At 40.8% G+C, this 25,057-nt stretch overlaps 1 protein-coding gene across 4 annotated transcripts in view; it reads left to right on the forward strand.

Annotated features, from left to right (window-relative positions):
- The first annotated feature begins 3,711 nt into the window (after positions 1–3,711).
- slc5a6a (solute carrier family 5 member 6a) overlaps positions 3,712–25,057 on the forward strand; it is a 29,059-nt gene continuing 7,713 nt past the window's right edge. Inside the window, exons 1-14 of one of the 4 annotated variants that reach the window (XM_041975844.1) lie at positions 3,712–3,813; positions 16,055–16,150; positions 17,739–17,967; positions 18,606–18,827; positions 19,312–19,377; positions 19,845–19,896; positions 21,344–21,411; positions 21,523–21,677; positions 21,771–21,911; positions 21,989–22,118; positions 22,205–22,293; positions 24,187–24,299; positions 24,388–24,455; positions 24,889–24,975. In XM_041975844.1, the coding sequence (XP_041831778.1) occupies positions 17,842–17,967; positions 18,606–18,827; positions 19,312–19,377; positions 19,845–19,896; positions 21,344–21,411; positions 21,523–21,677; positions 21,771–21,911; positions 21,989–22,118; positions 22,205–22,293; positions 24,187–24,299; positions 24,388–24,455; positions 24,889–24,975 (1,317 nt within the window). In that variant the 5' untranslated portion in view covers positions 3,712–3,813; positions 16,055–16,150; positions 17,739–17,841. Of the gene's footprint in view, positions 3,814–4,279; positions 4,422–4,492; positions 4,607–16,054; positions 16,151–17,738; positions 17,968–18,605; positions 18,828–19,311; positions 19,378–19,844; positions 19,897–21,343; positions 21,412–21,522; positions 21,678–21,770; positions 21,912–21,988; positions 22,119–22,204; positions 22,294–24,186; positions 24,300–24,387; positions 24,456–24,888; positions 24,976–25,057 lie in introns of those variants that run through there. The other 3 variants (XM_041975843.1, XM_041975845.1, XM_041975846.1) reach the window with 3 other exon arrangements.

Consider the following 25,057-nt stretch of genomic DNA (forward strand, 5'->3'; position numbering starts at 1 on the left):
TGTTTTAAAATCATTTTAAAAGGAGAACCTTTTATAGTTTTTATTCACAAGTTCAGTTTGAGATATTCTGAATGCAAACAGGTTAATTACTGGTTCCTAGCAAGAAACGGGCCTGTTCCCAAAAGCAGGTTTACTCCAAACTCCGAGTGTGAATAGAAACTCTGAGTTTTCGGTTCCGGTTCAGCTGCATTGAGTTGGTTTAATCAACTCTGAGTATATTTACCCAGAGTCAGGACTCTCAACAAAAGCCATCATCATTGGAGCTCTTATACCTGGAGTTACCACGGCAACCACTAACAAAAAGTGTGGCAGTTATTTCACCCGTCTGGAGCGAGAACTTCTTATTCAAGCGTAGGACGAATACAAAGAGGAATTTAGCTTCGTTTCCACCGACGTGTCGGGCGGTTAGGGTGTGGATGTGGGTTGTAAACTGTAATCTCGTTGCGTTTCCAGCCGTAACCTTACCCAAGAGGTAGCGTGTCAGCCGGATAGATGGATGCATCGGCTACGTCATAGCGTGATGGATGCCAACGCAGCGTCTTCCTTAAAGTATAAACAAAACACTATTCAATGGAGGAGAATGGCGGTCATCCAACGTGTTCTTTCTTTTAAACTGGGTTTAATTAACAAAAAGAAAATCTGTTGCTCTAAACAAGGAGCCGTTTAGACTGGTACTCCCAAAGGAAGGGTCCCAAAAATGTAGGATGGGTTGGATATTGAGGTACCCTTCCCAGTTTTTGCATGTGGAAATGCAAAACAAATTCAGCCGGCACCTGTTGGTGGGATTTTGAGGAAAAAAATGGGAACATTGCTGTTGAGGAGAGATGCATCATGGGAGAAAAATGCTGCCTGAGTTCATGTTAGAGTCTGCTGGTCCCCTGACTTCTTATTTAACTTAATTAAAACTGCAGCATGTGGGTTAAAATATTGGTGGAAATAATCAAATCTGAGCTTTATTGAGGTCCAGTTTTACTGAACACGCATGGAGGAAACTGAAGATGTATAAAAATTTCTTTCAGAAAGCAGATTGTGTTGGACCATAACTGGACATGTTTAATTTCTGTTTCACACAGCCTGATATACAAAGTACATCTAGTCATTTAAACCGCCAACTAATGCTGCTCTAACACAAGTTCTCTCACCTAATATCCCGATTAATATATATATATATATATATTTAATATACACATATTCAGATTTGGCCACATATACTTTAAAATATATTGAAGCAGACTTCCTCACATGAGGAAGAGGATGGTGAGGAGGCCCCACCTGCTGGGATCCAGAGAGCCAGACAGAGGTCCACTAGTTTCACAGTTTAGTTTTACTAATGGTAGACCTCGTCACATGGGATTATCTTATGGAGTTGTGATTTCAGACATGTGAGGACTTCCCTCATGACTCGACACACTTGTTGTTCTAAACTGTTGTCAGCGTTATAAAAACTAAAACTACCATTTCCAGAAGAAAAGCTCAGTGCAGAAGCCTGCGGTAACGTCATTTCGTGTCTGTGGTGAGAATCCCACTGCAGAATGGTACCGTTTGATGAGGTCTTTATCAGGAATAACATGTCTGAGTTTGAAAAACCCCTCCCTGGGTGAATTGTGGATTAAATCAGCTTCTAGATCTCCTGTCTTTATGGTGAACCTGCCAGCAAGTAGGTTTACCTGGAACAGAAAACCCAAAGGCTCCCTCCACCCAGGGTTAACCCGCTTTCTGGGACGAGTCCCCGATGTCAGATCCTAACAGGAATCATCTACTAAAGCAGCCAGAAGAAACCACCTGACAGACGAAGCTTGGAACTGCTGATTGTGTGGAGTAGTGTGTGAGGTAGAACCACAACAGCACAAGGGAGCATTTAACACGCTGGAGGCACCATGGACAGGTCACCAGTCCATCACAGACACAAACAGCAATCACACTATCTTCTAGGGAGAATTTAGAGCGGCCAGTTAACCTGACATGCATGTCTTTGGACGGTGGGAGGGAGGCAGCCGGAGAACCCGCGCTTACACACAGAAAGACCGCCTCCCCCAACCCGAGGCTCGAACCAGTGACCTCTTTGCTGCGAGGCTGCGGTTCCTAACCACCACACCACCGTGCAGCCCACTTCACTTCAATTAATCCTTATTTATACGCTGTCAACAGGTGTCTCAAGGCACTTTTACAAAGTCCAATTCATTGTGATCTAATTACAATTTATTGTGTTCACACCAGCCACTTAAAAATGTCCTAGCTGAGGAAAGCTAGATCAGTGCACCCTCCTGCAGTCCACCACAGAAGCAGTGTGAGGTTGCTCCTCGGTATTTTATGATGATGTGGTTATAGTTTCAGAGATGTTCATCTGGGATTCAGTCTTCGCTAAATGTATTTCTTAGACCTAGTATAGCACAACATGTGCAGTATTAGTCAACCCCCAGTAGCAGAGAATCATTTAGCATTTATAACCTCTAACAAATGTTTTCTTTAAGTGCTGACAAGCTTCCAACTTCATCACAGCACCTTCATGATGCATTTCAAACAAAGGCAGAGCCACACAGGAGAACACAGCAGAGTTTTTAGAGCTGGAATCAAACTTTTCACCACAAAACGGCAAAAGTACGACATGATTTCTGATTCTGGCTGCTAGCTCCAGAGTTTCAGACATCTTTGTAATCAGCAGAGCCTCTGCTCTCATACGGCACCTTGTTTGCATGGTTTGCTTAAAGTGGAGAAATTTACAAAAGCTCTGAAGTGGACAGGGCTGTTCTCGTTTTACATTTCCACACAACTGCTTGGTGTTTAAACTGTATTTGCTTGGTAGAGTCTTGTAGCTGACTTTCTCCCCATCATTTTGGTATACTACATTTTAGCTTCCTAGTGTGTACAAAGATCTTCTGTAATGGACAAATCTCATTCTGCCCTCAGCACAGAAGGCTCCCATGAGATTAATGCTTTCAATAGGCATCTTTGTCCAGACTTCATGTACAAAAGCTTGTAACTCTGTCACATTTATGATTTCTTGCTTTAAATCCTAAAGATTTTTTATCAGATTTAAATCCAATGACCACGAAGGCCACTCCAGGAAGTTCCAGCATTTTTTTTCTCTACCAAGCTTTGGTTAACTTGGAAGTGTGACTTGGGGGTTGTCTGCTCAAAAGTTCAAATAACAACCAGGTTTACTTTGTCTACACATGGTGACCTGGAATTTCTGGGAATGCCAGATACATAATTAAGACTGCCAGTTCCTGGTGAAGAAAAGCAGCCAAACATCAATGAGCCATGTCTGTTTGATAGTAGATCTGGTATCATAACTCGAAGGTTTTGCATGACAATTAGTTGCAGTTTGGTGTCATGGTCATGGAACTGCCTCTTAATTCTCTGTTGTCTTTTCCAAATTCCTGGATTTTTCTAATCAACTTTTGACCTTTTAAAGAAGGATCATTATATAGATTCCCAAAGGCTTAATTATTTTTCACATCCACTTTAAGTCATAAAAACAATTTTATATAGAGGCTGAATAATTGGGACATGGCTTCATTAAATCATACTGTTATAATCTATTTTATGTGCATATGTTCATATGAGGCTGGAGAATTAAACGAGTCTCTGTTATGTGTTTTTCCACCCTCATCCTCTCCCTGTGGTACTACACTGGTGTCAGGATAAATTGGGTGTAAGACATGAGTCACCAGCCTGAGAGGGATGTGGCAGCTGCGCTTGTACGAATGCGCACTGGGGAAACATGGAGGACGGATCCACTGATGTCCTCTCCAGGACAGGATGCTCCCGACGAAATGTATTCATATTAGATTACAAGGTGGAAAAGAAAAGGTAAGATGCATCAACATGATTTGTGTTGAGTGAGCAACTGTTGGCTTAAGCGAAATCAATCTGCGGCTATTGGCATAGTAATTAATTACCATGACGACCGTGTTTTGTGCTTTTATTATAGCAGGTTATGGACGGGCGTCGTGATAAATAATACACCAGGTTCTACTCAGGGACAAAAAGGCTATTTTACGTGTAGGACAATTGAAAAGTGTTACAAAAAATAAACGTAGCTTAGTCAAATGTAAATGTGTTAGAGGCTGTAAAAGCACGTGTTGTGTTGCCTTCATAGATGTTGGAAGGATAACACGTATCTTAGCACTGTAGAGACTTGCATGATTAATGTGACTCCTTTGTTAACAAATTTATAGTTAAAATTGTTAATTGTGTATTTTCTAACCAATTAACTAAAGTGACGTTGACGCAATGTGTACGTGACTGGTGACGGAAACTATTTTGTCGTAGTTAGGGGTTTTGGTTTACGAGGTGTACATGAACGCAGCACATCGCAGGCATCAAGGAGAATGGGCGGTCCGTTGCGCTTTAACGTACTAACACCTCCAAACGACACATTGGAGCCACGGGATTTTGACAGCAAAGTGAGGTCAAAGGTAAGGTTGTCGAACGACTTCATTCCGCCGATAAATATATTATTAGAATATTTAGAACGCCCGTGTTCTGCGGGCTCGCGTGTAACCGGTGTTGTACCACCAGATTAGTTTCACGCTTGTGCACGCGGTATCTGAAAGAAGTTAGGATGATTGGACAACAGCGCCATGTGGTTCGCGTCCAAAAGGTTAAGAGTGCTTGTGTTCTTCAGCTAGCTGTAGATCACACGGCCGTAGCGGTTACAGAGGAGAGGGGCTGGTTATTGTTTCGTGTTGATTGTAACCAGTTAGCAGGTTTGACTGGTCCACACTCAGGACTGACGAAATGAATGACAGAGCGCGTGAGGAGTAATTAGGTAACCCCGCGCGTTAGGAAGAAGAAATTGTCCTGTGAAATTGTACATTCCTGTCCCTAACCTTAACAACCCAACATAAATAAATACAACCCAAATCCAAAAGAAAAAGTTTGGACATTGACTGAAATGTAAATGAAAATATAAGAAATGATTAATAAATCTCACCAACCAACAGGCCAATTTTAGACCCAATATCAGAACCAACAAATCAGATGTTGAAACTGAGACATTTTACCATTTCGTTACTTATTTTGAGCCTAATGACACCATCATGTCTCTAAAGAGTTGGAACGGACATCAAAAACCTGGAAAAGTAATTGGCTTAATTTAAGATCAACTGGATGAGCATTTAACTAGTTAACTAGCGACTAGTCAGTAACAGGACTTGGTTCAAAAGAACTGTTTCAGAGAGGAAGAGTCACTCAGATCTAGAGATGGGTAGAGGTTCATCCATCTGTTGGTGTAAAGCTTGACAAGAACAGAGAACTTTGTTCTTGTTCTCGAGGTGGTGAGACAAAGTTGGTTTTGGCCCGTTTATGTCACGAGAAGCTTGGCCGGAATTTTGTATGTAGTGATGTCTGTGTGTTTACATGTCACGCGTTGTATAGATTTTCCTACTTTCTCACCTCTCTTCCAGCTGTTCCTTAAAACTATCTATTCAATCTCATTTGAATCTTACGTCTCAACGGACAAAAAAAGACAACTTGGCTTTTTTTTTGTCAAATAGGCACTAATGCAGCCCCATCCCATCAGAGATGCAGCTTTTCACCTGTCCACTGATAACAAGCTGGATGCTCCCTCTCCTTTTTAGTCTGCAGGACACGCCGTCCATGCTTTCCACAAACTAGTTCACATCTTCATCCATCTGACCACAGAACAGGTTTCCACTTTGCCTCAGACCATTTAAATGATCTTTGCTCCAGAGAAGACAGCGGTTTTTCTGGATCCTGTTCACATCTGGCTTCTTCTCTGCATGATGGAGCTTTAACCTGCATTTGTGGATTTCAGGGTGAACTGTGTTCACAGACAGTGGTTTTTGGATGTATTCTTGAGCCCATGCAGTGGTTTCCAGTAGAGAATCATATCTGGTTTTGTTGCAGTGCTGCCTGAAGACCCCCAAGATCACCAGCATCCATTTTAGACCGTAAGCCTTTTCCCATGCATACAGAGATTTCTTTTGATTCTCTTAAACCTTTGATATTATTCACTGTAGATCGGTGGTGGGGAACCCTTACTCTCATGGGCCACATTCCTGCTTGTTTAGTCCAACACATCTGATAAGTACTTCCAAATGTGGCCTCTATCCTTTGGGTGAAAACTTTCCTTAAATCTGATGTATGAAAGAAAATAGCCATTTACAAATAGATCATCTATTATCCTGATGTCTTTTCTTAGCCACTAAGCCCAATAGATAGACTGTCCTTTGTTTTGTCATATCTTACTAATAGTTGTCTTGGAATGCAGAGGGGTATCATCCCGGTTGGTGCCACTATCATTTTTATTACATTTATTTTACCCCATAATGTCAGTTGTAATTTACTCCAGTTATCCAAACTAGCTTTCATTTTATTTAATACCTTTTCCATGTTGGTTGTCATAATTTCTCCTATATCTGGATCCAATTCTATACCTAAATATTTCACCCCCTCCTTGGTACCCATTTGAAATTAAAAGCAGAAAGCTGATCATGTGAACAAGTTTGAGATACTGGCATAACTTCTAATTTGTGCCCGTTGATGTAATAACTAGAATTTTAGAATATGCTTTTATAGTTTATAGTAAAACTTACACAGACCTGACTGGATCCCAACTGAGTATCAAGATATCATCAGCATAGAGAAAAAATGTATGCTCCCTGTCACCTGAACACATTATTCCAGCAACTTTAGGGCTCGATTATAAGATTTTTATCCAACTGCAGAAACCATCACCAAATCCAAATTTTGTAAGAGTTGCAAATAAAAAGGCTTTTTGAGCATCAAGTGATATGACTGGAACAGGGTGAGGGTTAGTTCTAATGCAACAGTCTCCTCATGTTATCAGCTGAAGGTCTATGTTTTATAAATCCTACTTGAACTTTGTGAATAACTTTAGGTAAAACCTGATCTAATCTAAGTGGGAATTCCTTGAACAAAATTTTGCAATCAGCATTTATTAGGCTTATGGGTCTATAATTGGCTGGGTCTGTTGAATCCTTATACTTTTTTGGTATCAGTGATATAATGGCCTTGTTAAGGCTGGGAGTGAGCCATGGGTGAAACGTACATGCGCAGTGCCTTTGCTTTTATCTGCTGTGAAGCCCATGGAACGAGGAGCGTGGCAGCGACTGAGGAGGGCGAAAGCAGTGCATTGACTGACAGAGACGAACCAGAATTGGCTTGCAAAAAAGGTGCATTCTCATGGTTCGGTTTTTGTCCGTCAAATACACGGCAGAGCATTATTTTTTGCAAAACGTGCAATGGTTGTGGCGAAGGGAGGAAATATCCCAAACTCACCATTTAAAGGTGAAGGTGGGGAGGCGTCTGCTTCAACTGATGTGGTGGTTAGACCAAATAAACTGATTCTGCAAACCATCGACGTAGCTTTAAATAGCAACACACCTTTGTGAAGAAGGTAGCAAACGCTGGGGGGACCTAACTAACGCAGTGACACGCTGTTTGGCCAGAGACATGATGCTCATTCAGTGTCGAAAGAGAGGGCTTTACAAGTATGCTTAAAACGTTAGATTTCCATTACAAGCTGTCACCCCCAAAAAGTACTGCTCTAAAGGTTCCACATGCCTAAAGGTGTCTGACGTCTTAGGCTTTCCTAATCTCAATAACCAAGCCGACCTCCCATCGGTGTGGAGCTGTCCCATATTCTGCCAGTAATGATTAGACACAAAGAATCAGCCAAGTGGCGTCTTTTATCATCTGTTATGTTTTTGATTATCACAAAAGACAAACACAAAGTTCAGGGTCGAGCTTTCTGCAGCAGCAGCAACCAGTAACTGATTAAGACTTTACTTTGTGGTCCATGGTGGTAGTTTATGTTCCACATGAAAGTGTGCTCTTCAGCTGCGTTTCTAATGTAAACAAGTTGCAGTTTCTTCAGTGTTCCCGTCTGTCCTCAGTCTGGACAGTTGGTGGTAATTTTATTTAACATATTGCAGCTGATTACTCAGATTATTGGACTTTAAGGGTCATTAAGATACAAACAGGTGATCTCTGCTGGTGCTTTTCCAAACCAAAGATATTCTTTCGATAACTGTTTAAATGACAGTATGGTTCAAGAGAACGTGTCCTTTTTAGACCAGTAGTGAAGCTCAGATGATTACTCTCATTGGGATGCAACAGAAACTGGTGAAGCATCATTGCTTCTGCTGTGTGACACATATCTGTGTCAAATGTCGAGCTAATCCAAAACATTTGTGGTTCGCTTTAATTTACTGTTTTCAGGTCATCAGATGACAAAAAAGGCCTCTACCAAAAACTGCTATACAAAGACAATTGCAGATTCATATTTTTTTTCCCACATTTATTTACGTTTATTTATTATTATTTATTTATTTTAATGTCGCTCAGATTTCTACAGAGCCCCCCAGTGGACACAAATTATTTTATTTTGTGTTAGCACGCAATACTTTTGCATTACCTTCCAAAAAAAGGGATGATCCGAGAGCAAGCACAGCCTGCTAAAGCCGTTTGGCTCAGTTTCTGTAGGTGTTTCTAGTCTGCATCTGTCCCTCTCAGCATCAAATCAACATAACAAGCACATCCGGTAATTACTTTATGTCCACGTTAACAGGAAGTGTGTTGTTGGAATGTAATGCTTTAACGGATTAATTACAAGTGCAGCCAAATTTGCTGTGATCAGAAACTGCATCAAACATCTTGCTGCTTTACTGTTTTGGCTGCTTGTGTTCAGACTTCAGTGAGATTGATATGATTTGCTGGTAATTTATATAAAAAAAAAACCCTCCAATTTCCATTCATTTTCATATTAACTGCTGCAGCTTATTATTAAGAGGATATTAGGCTGAGTGTGTAAAAAATGCCAGGGTACTCGCCACCCAATGGTCTCTGTGTGAGAGCATAAACATTTCCACATCACTGTTGACGGTGTTTTGAGCCCACTTATTCTTATTACCTTCTTAATTCATCTTTTGTGTTTGTCTCTTCTCTGAAACAGTGAAGCAGTGACTGTGAATTAGGCTATTTAACTGCTCAGTAGTCTTCAGACATTGTTAATTGTTGGCTTCCTTCTGGCTCAAACGGGATAATTTAATCTTCGTTCTTAAAGGCTAAGTAAGTAACATTTTTTTCTGTAAAAATAATTTAAAATGTTCTCCTTTGTTGCGAGGGATAAAAGGAAGCTTCTCTATAAACAATCTGTCTCTCTACATTAACAATGTCTTTGTCAAGCTTTTCTCCTTTCAAAATAAGAGTTACGTGATGGAATAACTTTCCTACTTCCTGGTTCCTTAACCAATCAAATGCGGCTCCCCACGGTTGCCAAACAACACAGTGTTTGTTATTTTATGTCGGCAGAAGAGCAGCAGCGTGCAGGTATGGGAGCTAGTAAAAGAAGCGGACCAGAAATAGTTTCAGAAAAACCTTGTTTTTCGTTCGTCATCATGATGTTTGCTGGCGCCATGTTCTCCGTCCTTCATAGACTGTTTATAAAAGAACCGTCTTCTCACAAATCGGCAACCTGTGTGAAACTCTCCGAGGGGGGATGAGGGAGGAAGAACGCTCTCTGTGTTTTTCTCTTTCGACTGCAGTTCTGATTTGAAACACTAGGTGTCATTGTTACTTATTTTGCCTTTAAATATAGACTATTTTGTTTGCACTCATCAGCATCGTCATCTGACCACTATAACGTGTCATTAATCAGCTGTTATTCATGTCAGATCCACCAGACGAGGCAAACCGTAATACTAAACTCATCGGGGAAGAGAGAAACACAAAAGAGAGGGACAGATGCAGACTAGAAACATCTAAAGAAACTGAGAAAAACAGATTTACAAGCTGTGCTTGCTCTCGGGTCGTCCCTTTTGTGCGAGGTAATGCAAAAGTATTGCTTACTTGTGCAAAAGAAAAAAAATCTGTCCTTTTGGGGGCTCCGTAGATTACTCAATCAGCTTTAGTCCTGAACAAAAATATCAAATATGGAATTATTTAAATTACTTTAACATTTAAATGCCATTAATAACACCATCACTGTTTTATAAAAAAGAAAATCCTGCAATCAAACTCAGATTTAAATGTTCAAGAACAATAAAAACAATTTTTTTCTGCATTCTGTATTTTCTGTGAACACAATTTTCTGTTTTTTCTTCTTGAATTGTTGTTTTAGTGCTGACAAGGTGAATCCGTTGTGGTTTTGTGCTGTGTTCAGTCTCTGGTTGTCAAGTGGGATTGAAGGATTTGCTTTGAAGTGTCTTTAAAGAACTAGAAAAAGCCCTGTTCTCTTTCATGAGACCGCCCATGACCGCAGCGAACTTTCCCACGCTAACCTTTGCTTTTATATCAAGCAGCAGCTGAACATCAGAGGCAGCAATGCTACCAGCTCAGCCTGGCTCATATTTTGATCACTTCGTAGTCCTGTGTTGCTAGGCAACCTTGTCTCACTGACTTTGTGTGATGTTTTGTGACGTTGATCTACACCAGCATTTACAAGCTGGAAATGCACAACTTGATATAAACCTGGTCATGAATTAATTCTATTATTATTATTATTATTATTATTATTATTATTATTATTATTATTATTATTATTAATATTATTATAAACAGAAAATAATGTTAATTTTAAAGTCAGGGCAGCTTCTTAGGATGCGCTTAGCCTCTGCATACGGAGTAAAGGAGTTTTTTTTTCTTCTATTCTGAACACTTGTCTAGCAGAGAGGCACATCTCTTATAAAATGGTCCCCAGCCAACTGGTGCAGAAGCTAAATATTAGCTGTGAGCCATGTTCCTTTGTATTGAACCTTTCTAACTATTGCCTATTGCAGCAAGCTTGTAACTGTACACTATTCATGTTGAGTGATGTGTTAGGTTGGAATTAACATGACTGCCCCAAGGCCAACATGGCATTATTCCACATAGATCCAAACCTTTTGTCTCTAATTGAAAATGTACCCACTGCGTATTTATGTGGTCTTTCATTTTACAATTCACTACTGGTTGTTTTGAACACTGAAGCTGAGTACATAGAAAAAAACATTAACCATTTAATAACTTGTGCTCAGAAGGGCTTTTTAAACCTGATTGAATTGGTCTTAGCTCTAACTGTACAGTCACATTTTCTCAAACGAAAGACGTTTGGACGTGTGAGGCTTGTGTACCAGGATTTCTTCATCTTAGAAGAAACAGTTTTGGTCTTTTTTATTTTTTAAGTAATTGGTTAGCCTGTGTTCAAATACAAAGGATTATATTCAGCCAAGGAAAACAAAGGTGTGATTGTTTTCTGTAAAGGCTTTGTTTTTCTGTGTTGGATGTTTATGTTTGTCATATTTGTTTTGCAGTCTGTACCTTAAAAATAATGTGAAGTTGGTAGAAAAAAAAAAAAGAAAATGCGTGTTTAGTGGAGTATTTATTAACAGACCCAGCAATGAAAAGCAGTCGTTGCAGCTGCAGGTTTTCATGGGTGCAACACACATCCTCAACTTTGCTGCTCATTCCACAGATGCATTTTCCTTACAAATGTAGCTCAGTTTAAAAGGGAAATGGACTTTCCAAAAGTATAAGACTTATTACCAACAAGCATTGTTTATACTGCATCGCACGTTGGCGACTGCATATCAACAAAGTGGTCATTTGTCATCAACGCACACTGTGGCTGATTCAGCAAAGAAAAGCAAGAGGACATTATTGGAGAAAAAGAGAAAGGGACAAGAGATAAGACCAGAGTCAACCTCGACTGACTTTTACTTAGTGAAAGGCGCTTAGAGAAGAAACAGGAGAAAGATAGATGCTGGATTAGCCATCTTTGGGGGGCGCCAAAGTGAGAAAATCTGTCAAAGTTCAGTAGTGCCTCTTTAAAGGTACAGTGTGTAGCTTATTTGGCTTTTTATTAGCAAAAATCTAGTATCACTTTCATAAATACGTATTTTACCAAAGTCCAATCACAGTCGCATCCAAATGAAAGCGTTCTCGTAGCTTAGGATGAGTTGTTAATAGGTGGCGGCGCACCCAACTGGAGGCTGCCATGTTGCATCGCCATCTTTGAATACGGTAGCCGAAAGGGGACAAATTTGTTAGCCTTGCACGATTTACCTTCAAATCCCTGCATATTTATGGGGGGGGCAAGCAAAGACGACCGTGGATCATTCAGCTTGCCAGTTTACATTGAAATGGAGGACCATCCCCACGAGACGGAGGACAAAATAGCCAAGGAAAAAAAAGAAATAATAACTAAGAGAAAACGAGCGTGTACATTGGTGGAGCGTTTACCAGGTGGAGACAATTGATGAAGGAGAGTGACTGAGGCGGAGGTTGCAGCTTTCTGCTGGTTAGGTGAGTTAATTCAGTCTAACAGTGAAGTTTATTTTGACATTCTGTTAAAAACAGGGAAAGATGGTCCAGCAACTACTTTATCCTCCTGTTTAAGTCGGATCATTTACTGTTACTTAAATTATAAAAAGGCAGAAACGGCTAATTTGTTAGTTAGCCTACAGTAGAAAAGCTCTGCTGCAACAGTTGTTGTTACTCTTCACAGGAGTCCTACCAGTTGACGACCGTGCGCTTCTTTCACAAATATTTTCCGAGAGCTTTCCCTCGTGTTTCATCTTTTATTTCAGCTGATTTGTCAATGGGGGTGGGGGGTAGTTGTCCTCCTTCTAGTCAGAATAGACCAAAGTAATACCAGTTTGTCGTCGGGATTTAATCACTAGAACTGCAGCATTCTAACGCAAAAATATCTCACATGACAATTATTTTGAATCAATGTCGCCCACCTCCCTTGACAAATCAGCTGAAATACATGTTATTAAACACAGAGTAAAGTTACAGCACAGGATCTTCCTGTTGCAGCGCCGACAGGTCCACTGCCCCTGCTTTGGCTTCCTCTTCCTCTCCCTCTTCCTCTCCCTTCATCAGATGATGATGATAAAGTTAGCTATTAGCAGTAGCTTGGTACCAAATACATGAAGGGCATGCTTGTAACTTATCGGCACAAAAGAAAAACACAGAATTATGTATCATTCTGTACGGGACACTCGAACTTCTGTAAGATGTTGACATTTTCACATTTACGACTCTCCGCAGCTTTTTTAGTTGTAATAACGCGTTTAAACGGTGAGGTGCTACTCGCTTGCTTGCATTATGTATTAGTGCACCACTAGATGGGAGTAATTCTTACACACTGGGGCTTTAAAAAGAGTAAAATAAACAGGGCTGTAGTAACTAGATCAATGATACTTGAGCCACTTTCATCCTGACTTGACATTTGACGTTTTAAAACTGATTCACAGGATCTTTGCTTGGTGTAAGCGATAATATCAACAAACCTGTAATGCTCAGTTTGTTAAAATTGTCCATGACAAATTCATAGATGCTGTTTCCACACATTCTGTTTTGTGTGCACCTATTTTTTAATTCTTTAAGCAGTTTATAAACATATTTAGCTGTTTGCGTTGTGCCAGTACTTCTGTGCTTGTGTCAGACACAAGCTACTTTTCCATGTCTGTAATCAGCTTAGAGTCCAGTCTTTAACAGAGCTTCTGCTTGCTTTCCCAGCCTGCTGCTGTCGTGTAGATTTAAAATAATGAGTCAAAACCACAAGTCTGGGATTTACATGATGGAGCTTTTTACTGTGAAGGGACTGATCAAACAAACAGAATATTACAGATGTCAGACATGTCAGAGCGGTGCACCACCAGTTTCTGATGAGCTCAGATAAAGACTTCCTTTACTGTTTTTATGAGTACAGAGGCTGTTTTCTTATAGGCTGGATATGACGAATGGCACAAACTGAGTGTTTGAGCTGTGTTTTAAAGAGTTCATTAACTTCTAGTTATTTAAAACAGTTGCCTTTAAAGCATGTGGCAACACCGTTCTGATGCACAGCTCAACAGCTGTCCATGTGAACGGTGTGCTCGGTGCACATTCCTGCACAGATTTTCTTTCTTTATTTTTTATTTATTTCAGCCAGCCATTTAAACCTCAGTTTTCCATTTTGTGATTCTTTGAAACTGCTGGTTGTCTTTTCATCAACCATTTTTTTAACTGCTCAGAGTCCATTGTTTGCAATCTTTTCAGCACTGTCTGCATGTAACAAAGTTCACACATCTGAGCAGACCGTGAAGCTAAACAGACACCTGCCACTGGTAAATAATTAGTGCTATTCTTTTTATGCATTCTGCCCTCTAGCATGGTTGTGTCCTCTTTGTACACGTGCTTCACACAGCTTTCCTAACATAGTTGTTGCTTACATTAAGCAGGTTGTTTTGTTGCTTTTTGTGATGTTTTCAATTTTCTGTCATGAAAACGTCAGATCTCATTGAACAAATAGCTTCTTTATAATGTTGATGGAAAAAAACAAAATGCATGGACTGCTGCTTGGGTAGGAAAAAAAACAAGTAGTATTCCTCTCGTGCTCTTCAGGGATTCAGGTAAAACTCAGAAAGAAAACTGAGGTACTCAGGAAGATGATGAATAAAAAGCCTTTATTGTTTCATGGCTAATCTAATAAAATATGTCCATGCCAGTGCATTTCAGCCTAAAAGGCCTCCGTCAGGGCAAATGGCAAAATGTTTGTCAGTCAGCTCAGCCAGCCCATGTCACCCTTTTGGGCTGAGCCCGACCGGGCCCCATGGGCAAAGGCCCGGCCACCAGACACTCGCCTCAGGCATGGCTGCAGAGGGGTGCCCCAGTGACCCATGTCTGGGCAAGAGAAACCTGGATCCATTGATTTGACTCATCATAAGGGTCTGTTGAGCTGCACTTTGTCAGGTTCCTTCCCTAGAGACCTGTTTGCCATGAGTGACCCTACTAGGGGCACAAAGCCCCCAACAACATAGCTCCTAGGATTTTCAGGACACACAAACTCCCCCATCGCGGTAAGGTGTTGGCTCAGGAGGAGTATATATTTATATTAGGATGATTAATGATTAAAATTTTTATTCAGATTGACAGCTTACAAATGAATTAATCAATTAATCACCACTATGCCTGAAATAAGCCAATGCCTCAAATATTTAGTGTTAAATTACCTTGAGTAAATGTCAGATGTCCAAGGGTCATTAAATGCAGCATGTAAAATACTTTGTTGTTCTGCATCATCTCTAACACGTTTTTGACCATGATGCAGAACTCATGCAGCATCATCTCGCCAACCGTCTCCATGGTATCTGTCATACAACCAGCAGATGTGACGACTGGAGTTAAACAACCGACGTTTATGCAAAAACTAATAAAACTGGTGATCTGGATAAAAACACATTTTTCTTTTTATCATTGAAGTGTGTTTATACAGCAGTGATAAAAGTCCTACAGCAGCATCACCCAAAGTAAAACCTGTTGATGAAAACGTTTTCTTTGCGATGCATAAGATAGTGAGTTTTTATAAACACTGAATGAATCCAGCCCTCAACTTGTTCCAAGTTTTTCCATTTTGTCCAACTGTGTATTTGTGTACCCCTGTTCTATAAAACATGAGTAGATGAGATTTTATAATCCTTGCTGCACATGTATATTTATTTATGTTTTACACTAAGTCCCAACATTTTTGGAAGTGGGGTTGTATACACCATAATGCCTCACCTCATATTGTTTAAGCATGCAACCTTCAATAAAATGTTGTCTGGTGGTCGTGACTGAGCATAACTCCAGTTCTGTTTGTAGAACTTAATGCACTGGAGATAAACAAGTAACCACAGATAGTGGGAAAGAGATTATTCTGCTTGTTTTAGTAATGTCCTTATTTTAAAACCCATTTACCCATGATGCTTTGTTTAAAAAAAAACAGTCTGAAGGCTCTTATTTCTCACCTCTCTGCAGTCTGCAGCCACTCAGCTTATCTGTGTCATAAAGAATACAACTTAATCCAGCACAGGTTTATTTTACAGAGAATATAAAGGTTGATTCAGCAGCGCACAGCATGGCGTTGGGGAACCAAAGCTATCGTGGTTGTTGACAAAAGTATGTCCCCTGAAGTGAATTCTGAAGATGAGCATGATATATTATATCTTGTTTAAACATAATAATGTATTTTATTTAAAAAGGCCAGAAATCAAAAGAAACGACCCATATCAAGTAATTTGTAATAATAAAGTGGTCATTGTCTCACAGGCTTTAGGAGGTTGTGACACGGCAGGATTTTCCCTCCAGCCAGCCAACAGTCGAAGTGGTCAGTGAGAATCCAGCAGCAGCAGCAGCGACTGGATCCCAGCAGGTAGTAAAAGTCATTTACTGGTTTTCTGTTTTATCCAATATTGTCTATTTTCTGTCGTGCTATTTACTAAAATTACAATTAACAGCTTCCCAAAGAGCGTGTGGATGTGAGACCCAGGGAAGGATTCTGCTTTTAGAACTTGTTCTGCTGTAGTTTGAGACAACAGACGCAAGCCAAACGAACTAAACATGTCTTCTTGGCGTGTAAATCTGCTTAAGCTGTGTCAGCAGTAATCTTAACATGTAGAGTCTGTGTTGCTCTTTAGTCACAACTTTGAAGTTTAAAGTTCAGTTTTGAACTTCAGTAGGTCAATGTTGTTTTTACAGTCTGCAAACACATCAAACATCTGAACTTAAACGGAGGCTAAATCACACGTTGGTCTGCCTTCAGTGTAACTCGCTGGAGTCGTTGGAAAAAAAAATCTTTATTGAACATATGCAGTGAGTTGCAGAGGAATTATGGGACTGGTTGTTCAAACTTAATCCGATCGGATTTCTGTTAACGGATAGGACCAAATCTTGAAAATGGGTTGTTCAAAAGGGAAATCCAGATTCCTAAATCAGCTTGGATCATGAAATCCAATCCTGGTTGTTATCCGGATAAAACCCTCGGTTTGGGTTGTTCCGAACTTTGGAGTAGAACCCGGATAACTCTGATAAAAAAAAAATACAGGATTATCCTGATTCCAACAGAGGGCAGGACTACAAGGTGGATTTCAGGAAGAAAACCTAACAGCTGATCAAATAATAGAACTTTTTATTCAGTGAATATGCTTATATTTGTATTTTGCACCTGCCTTGTTTAACTGTTACAGGGATAAAGTGGTTAACATAGGGACAGGCTCCTGTTAGGCCTTTCAGCGTAGTAAAGCAAGAATAAAAACATGACATTATCATGTCCCCATGAAATAAACCCCCAAACAAATCCAATAACACAAATAAAATATTCAATTTTCCTGTTATTCATCACTGCATAATCAGAAAAGAACTTGTAAAAAAAAAAAAAAAAAAACCTACACGCCCCGTCCATCCCTCATTCTGACAGAAAGCCAGAGGTTGGACCACACGGGCTCAGGTACATCATCAACATGGTCACAGAGAGGGACGGTCCACCTGGTAGCAATGTTATGCAGGACAATACATGCACGTATGATGTTACATGTTCCCGGTGGTTCCACTCACAAGTAGTTAAAGCAAACCGTCTCTACTTCCTGTTGTTCTTCACATGGCCGGCAGCCCTCATTGATCTACATGCTGGAAATCCGGATTTTGTGATCCTGGAAAACGGGATTCTGGATCAGGGTGATCCAATCCTACCAGCTTTGAACAACCAGGGTAAAAGTAAGCCGGATTACGTGATCCGCCGTCCCGAAAAAAGGGATTCCCAAATCCGGATCGCTTTTATCCGGATTAAATTTTTTTGAACAACCGGCCCCATGTTCTTGATCATTTAAGTTAATAAAAAAAAAATACTTTATTTTTCTTGCTGTTTCATATCCAGGTTCTGACTTCATGCTGTTCATGTTTTTGTGAAGGAAATTAACTTTTAAATCATTGATTTTCCAGCATTTATTTCCTCTTGCTTTCAGTGAATGTCTCCATGGGCAAACAGCTTTCTTTGAAGTCCTGATCAGCCCCTGAGCTTTTGTCTTTCCCAAAGGCCATTACGTCCCCCCACCATCACATGTAATTATGGGGGAGGTGGTCCAGATGCACTTCACCACCGTGGACTACGTCATCTTTGCTCTGCTACTGGTAGCCTCAACTGGTATCGGCCTCTTTTATGCCCTCTCTGGGGGCCGTCAACGCACAACGCAGGTAAACACAGACTAGTTTAGTATTCATCGATTGACTTCATTTCATTAAAAAATATTGTAAAATGTATTTTATTTATATTTTGAGTGTATCTTATTGATTTGATTTATAATACTTGTAGTACTTATATCCTTTTTATTTTTCCTTTTTGTTTAGGTGGTGAGGTTGTTTGCATGCGTATTTATTCTTCTTTGTTTCGCCTGTTTGCAATGAAAGTGTCACATATCTCTGTACATGTACACCTTTTCTGAAAGGGCACTATAAGCTGACCATTCCCCAGAGCTGGACTTTACAGAAAAGAAAGGCCCAACTCTGTTTCTTACAGAAATGTTCACAAAACATCTGGAAGAAGGTCCTCTGATCAAATGAGACTCCCTCTCTTATCACTGCGAGAACTGCATCCCCACAGTGAAGCATGGTGGTGGCATCATCATGATCTGGAGATGTTTTCCATGGGCAGGGTCTGGGAAACTGGTCAGAACTGAGGGGGTGAAAAGGGAAGAAGGGAATTCTTGAATGAATTGTTTGCTGCTTGCTTTACAAAAAGAAAAAATTCCAAACTAAACCCCACTCAGGAAAAATGGTGAATACTTTAGCGAGCCATGTGTAGCACTCGTGTTGAAACATGATGGTTTTCTCAGGAGTTCTTGATGGCTGACCGTTCCATGAGCTGCCTGCCCGTGTCCCTGTCCCTGCTGGCCACATTCCAGTCTGCCGTGGCCATCCTGGGCGCTCCGTCGGAAGTCTACACCTTTGGAACTCAGTACTGGTTTCTGGGCTGCTCCTATTTCTTCGGTCTGCTCATCCCAGCTCATGTATTTATACCAGTTTTCTACAGACTCCAGCTGTCTAGTGCGTATGAGGTATCTGATTCTTTCCCTCTGGTTTACATCACTTTCGCTATACAAGCTTATCTTTAGGTGTCTTGATTGCTCACGAGATATAAAATGATGCATAATTAACTGTTACGCTGGACTGGATTTATGCAGTCATTGTTTTCTAGCCTTATTTTAAATATCCTCTTTCCCGTCTCTATTTTTTTTATTCACACTGTCGACACACTTTTCTCCTTCTGTCTTTGTCTTTCTCAAATATGATCTCAGAGCTTACATCCTCATCCTCCTAATCTGTCTTTTAAATATAATTATCTAAGAGGTTGATGTTTATAAGAATGAACATCGTTAAACATTCTTTATGGAGGATGTTGATCATTGACCAGAGGAAGAGCGAGTAACATCTGCTGCTCTGACTCTGTAATGCAGAAACCCTCTGAGATGATATGTGATGACACCTTTGATTTTTGCCTTTTTTTGTTTGTTTTTTTCTGTTTTATGTTCTCTCCAACAGTATCTGGAGCTGCGATTTAACAAGACAGTTCGCATCTGTGGGACTGTGACCTTCATCTTTCAGATGGTATCTTGTTCTGCATCATATATTTATTTTTTCTATGCTCACATTATCAAAGACTGTTGTTGAATTATTTTATGTTGTCTGTACTAGAGACAGTTAATCAGCAACTTAACTGCAATAAATGTTTGTTTACAAGCCAAAACATTCCTTTATCTGTTTATCCATAACTAGATGAGGATTAGTCTGACTGAAACCTTCTTCCTGCACACGTTACATTGACCCTTGTGTTGTTTTCTAATTTTAACAGCAGTTTCTTTCTTCCTTGAGAATATTAACTGATGTTCGAACTTTACAGTTCCTGATTTTACCAATGCAACAATCCAGATGTGTTTTCAGAAATGAAATATCAGAGCTCAGGTTTTGTTTAACTGAAATAAAATTGCCCCGTATTGGTACCATCAATATGGTGCCGTCTTTATTAAAACTTTTTGAAGTCAGAAAGCTTCTATAATTGTCGTCTCTCTCTGCAGGTCATTTATATGGGGGTAGTCCTGTATGCGCCAGCACTTGCTCTTAATGCAGGTAAATACATGAATACACCTGAAGCGGTTTCACAAAAACCTAGGGAATAAGCAGGGATTAGCTATCCTAGTTATTCTGGCTAAATTTAGCCTTGATTTGCTTTCACAAAAGCAGTAACTTTCTGAAATGCTTATTTATTCTGTACAGCTGGCCTGCGCCACGTTACGCTAACAGCCAGGCTCCGTTAACACTGAAGCTGTTCATCAGTCAGAAATGTTAGGTACAGTTTTAAAACTATTTGATCCATTTTTTTATATCCAAGCCAACTTTATTTGTATTGAACATTTAATACATAAAAGCACTTCAGTGTGTTTACATAATAAATCATATAAAGAGATTTACAAACCATTAAAATCATATTAAAACACTAGTTGCCAAAATAATAAAATATATAAAATAATACAAAATCACTGCATTAAAATGATTAAAATCAAGCAGCAGTCTAAATGAATTAAAAGATGCAGTGCAGACTTCATGGACAGGCACATGAGAACAGAAATGTTTTCAACCTGAAAGTGTCTACATTTGGTGAAGGTTTAACCCATAAAACTCTAGATTCCTGGCGCTATCGCTTACATTGACAACAGTTTCTCAGGAACCGTAGTGTGTACCTCTGTGGGGTAGAATGTGATGATGACTTACCCTTTAGGTGACCTATGGAAGTTTTCCAGGCTGGGTTGTAAACTTGGACAGGATATCTTTATACCATTATTTATCACATTTTAATAATAAAAAAAGATTGCTCTCGCTACAGTGTTGCTAAGAGACCTCTGTTTTGACCTTGAAATTATGGTTAACATACTTCCTGGCTAACTTTTGACCCATGTGATGTCCAATCAGGAGCAGACAAAGATGACAAGTGAGCAGAGAGTTCTGTGTGTGCCTAAACAAACTAAATGAATGCTCCTCTATGGCTGGAATAAAGCCAAGAAGATGTGGCACCAAAAACGAGCTAAACATAATGGGTAGTAATGTCATTTAGCTAACACCTTTTGGATTTATAACTGCTAACGATACACAATGAGGTCTGTTTTTGCCAACAACATGAACTCCCATAAGTGTTTGCAGCTGTATTCACTCATAATGCTACAATCTAATATGATTTAATGATATGTAAGCCTCTGTCACTAGCTGTTGCTCTGTAGGGGCGAAGTGAAATTAAAATAAGAATACAATCAACTGAGGTGCGATTATAAGTTTTTTTAAGTTTATTTGTTAAGTAAGGAAAAGCAACTTTTCCATGTCAGCATCAGGTAATCTGTGACTGATCTGTGATCTAATCCAGAATCCTCTGACAAGCTTTGGACAATCCTCACTTTCTCCTCTGATCCTGGACTAAACAGGCCCCTGGTTTTCATGGTTCAGAATTTAATATTCCCACCCTTTAGAGCCTCCAGTTGTGGCATGTTTAGATTTTACAGCATGTGGTTTTCACTCTGACTTGCAGTGACAGGGTTTGACCTCTGGGGGGCAGTGTTGGCTATGGGACTGGTGTGTACTCTGTATACAGCTCTGGTAAGTTGCTAAATTTGCCACCTCTTGAGTTTTTTCCTCTTTCTTGTTTTTTGCTCATTTTTGATGAATATATGATATAATATGATCAGCCACCATGTTTCTGTTTCCCAGGGGGGTCTGAAGGCTGTGATCTGGACTGATGTGTTCCAGACTGTGGTGATGTTTGCAGGCCAGCTAGCTGTTATCATAGTGGGGGGCAGTCAAGCAGGAGGTATGGGAGAGGTGTGGAGGAAAGCCATCAATGGCAGCCGCATCGCTGGACTAGAGTGAGTACTAAGCAGAGCTGTGGTGTGAAATGTTGACAAAGCATCAGGTACGATGTAATGAGAGTTAATGTAACCATGGCTTCCTCACCGTAGCCTGAACCCTGACCCTCTGCAGCGTCACACCTTCTGGACGCTGGGTGTAGGAGGAATCTTTCTCATGTTGGCTCTCTATGGTGTTAACCAGGCGCAGGTTCAGAGATACCTCAGTTCCCGCACTGAGAAGGAAGCTGTCATGTGGGTATCATCAGTTTCTCAGTTCTTGGCTCCCCCGTTAAGAGGCTAAATAATGGTGTGAATTTGTTCCCTCTCAGGTCCTGCTATGTGGTTTTCCCGTGCCAGCAGGTCGTCCTGTGTTTAGGTTGTCTGATGGGTCTGGTCATGTTCGCTCGTTATGGAGAGGACAGCCCTCTGGATAAGGGTTACGTCCAAACTAACGACCAGGTGCACACAGACTGTATTCATGTTAGAGCGGTACAAAGACAATCGTGTTGTGTTGATGGTCACTGATGAAAAATTTCTTTGTGCAGATGGTGCTGTACTTTGTAATGGACGTGTTTAGGGATCTGCCCGGCCTTCCAGGACTGTTTGTGGCTTGTCTCTTCAGTGGAGCTCTCAGGTAAATGACTCAGAAACGCAGTAGAAAGTAGAGATGCGTCATGTTGGCTTTTTCTGTTTATATGGAAAGTTTTCAATTGACTAAACTGAACAAAAATTTTAATTGTAATGTTATTTATATGTGTAAAATATCAGTTTGTTTAGATTATTCAATCATTGTCAAATTGAAATTGGAATTTGAAGCCAGCATTTCCAGTTGATTGAACCATCCCTGTTCCCTGTTAATAAACTGGGACAAGCATGGTAGAAGTTTAGCAGCCTGGTTGAGGGAGAGCAGCAGAGGTGTCCCAGATTACAATTCAGAGGGTGGAGTGCTCTCTCCGGGTCGGCAATGAGGTCCTGCCCCAAGTGGAGGAGTTCATGTATCTCAGGAAGGATGGAGGGAGCTGGACAGGCGGATCGGTGCAGCGTCTGCAGTGATGCAGACTCTGCATCGGTCTGTAGTGGTGAAGGATCTGAGCCAAAAGGCAAAGCTCTTAATTTACCGGTCGATCTATGTTCCTACCCTCACCTATGGTCACGAGCTGTGTGTAGTGACCGAAAGAACAAGATCATGAATACAAGCGGCCGAAAAGAGTTTTCTCTGCAGGGTGGCCGGGCTCTCCCTTAGAGATAGGGTGAGAAGCTCGGTGATCCGGGAGGGGCTCAGAGTAGAGTCGCTGCTCCTCCACATCGAGAGGAGCCAGATGAGGTGGCTCGGGCATCTGGTTAGGATGCCTCCTGGACGTCTCCCTGGTGAGGTGTTCCAGGCACGTCCCACCAGAAAGAGGCCCCGGGAAAGACCCAGGACACACTGGACAGACTACATCTCGGGGCTGGCCTGGGAACGCTTCGGGATCCCTCCGGATGAGCTGGTGAATGTGGCCGGGGAGAGGGAAGTCTGGGTTTCCCTGCTTAGGCAGCTGCCCCCACGACCCGACTCATGATAAGCGGCAGAAAATGAATGGATGGACCACATGTCTTCTTCATACTTTTTAAACTATTAATATCAGATTTTCTTCCAATATATTTTATTATTGAGTAGATGTGTCCACTTCATTGGGATTTAACATTTGCATCATCATCCCACAGTGTGCAAAGAGCAGTAAAATCAGTCATGGATTTCTCTTATTTGGAGAAGCCGATCTGCCAATCACATGATGAAGCAACATGGCATAAAATGTTGTTGGTATAAAAATTCTGTTTTGAAGACTGAATATGGACACAGATCCATATATATATATATATATATATATACACACACACACTCACGTCCACTTTAACAGGTATACCTGTTCAGCTGCTTATTGTCCCAAATATGTGACCTGCCAATCACATGGCAGCAAACCAACACTTCATGTAGACGTGGTGAAGACGACTTGCTGAAGTTCAAACTGAGCAATTGAACAATGATGAACAATTATTGAAGCAGATGAGCTCCAGCAGCAGAAGACACACCGGGTGCCTGCTAAGAACAGGAAACTGAGGCTACAATTCACACACACTCACCAACACTGGACAATAGAAGATGGAGAAACGTTGCTGGTCTGATGAGTCTCCATTTCAGCTCCACATTCAGATGCTAGACTCAGAATCTGCTGGAAACATCATGAAAACATGGATCCATCCTGCCTTGGATCAACGCTTCAGGCTGCTGCTGGTGTGATGGTGGTGGTGGGGGGGATTGTCATCATGGGTGCAGCCGACAAACCTGCAGCAACTGTGTGAACACCTTGTTCAATCTATGACACCAAGAATTGAGGCAGTTCTGAAGGGAAAAGGGCTCCAGCCTGTTACTAGTAAGGTGGTCCTGATAAAATGGGCTCTTTGTTTGTACTGAATAATTGCTCTGCAGACAGCTGTGCTTTTTCCCCAAAGCCCTGTAATTCAGTCTTCTTTCTTTTCACCTTTTAAGCACCATCTCATCAGCGTTCAACTCCTTGGCAACAGTAACTATGGAGGACTTGATTAAACCCCATTTTCCTAATATGACTGAAGCAAAAGCCACACTGCTCTCCAAAGGGCTCGGTAAGACAAGTCTTTAGTCTTTGGTCGATTAACTTGGTTAATTATTTGTTGAAGATGAAAAAAGGTCTGTGTCATGTGCTCTCCTAAGCTTTGGTCTACGGTCTGGTGTGCCTGGCTATGGCCTACATCGCCTCTGTAATGGGATCTGTGCTGCAGGTAACTACTCCAGTGAAGTAATACTAACCCATCAATAACAGCCTGACAAACATATGTTTAGTCAGAGACTGCTAGAGCTGTAGTATTAGTAGCAGTAGTAGTACATTTTCACACATAAACACCAGAGACTTTTTGGAGGAAGTCCAGATGGTGTTGTCATTTAATCCCAGAGGGAATTGCAGTTTAGAGAATACGTGAAGCAGGAATCGCCACAGACAGTCGGAAACAACAAATCTATTTTGTTGGAATCATCCACGATGCTGCTCCAGAACATCTCTGGAACATCTCAATACTAGAGTACATGTGTGAAGGCAGTTTCAAAATAAGGGAAAGTAGATATTCCCTATTTTTTTTTTTTTTTTTTTTTTTTTTTTTTTTGTTGGTGTGTTTGTACAGCAAATATTTGCATTATTGCCCCGTTGTGTGTCCTCAGGCAGCCTTCAGTATCTTTGGCATGGTGGGGGGGCCCCTTCTGGGACTATTCTGCCTGGGAATGTTCTTCCCCTGGGCAAACCCTATTGTGAGTCTGACTTCAAAACACATATTTTGACAAGGAAATGCTGTATATTTGTGTCTCCTTGGAGGTTTCATGTGCTTGTTTC

Source organism: Melanotaenia boesemani, chromosome 22 (assembly GCF_017639745.1).
Source record: "Melanotaenia boesemani isolate fMelBoe1 chromosome 22, fMelBoe1.pri, whole genome shotgun sequence".
NCBI lineage: Eukaryota > Metazoa > Chordata > Actinopteri > Atheriniformes > Melanotaeniidae > Melanotaenia > Melanotaenia boesemani.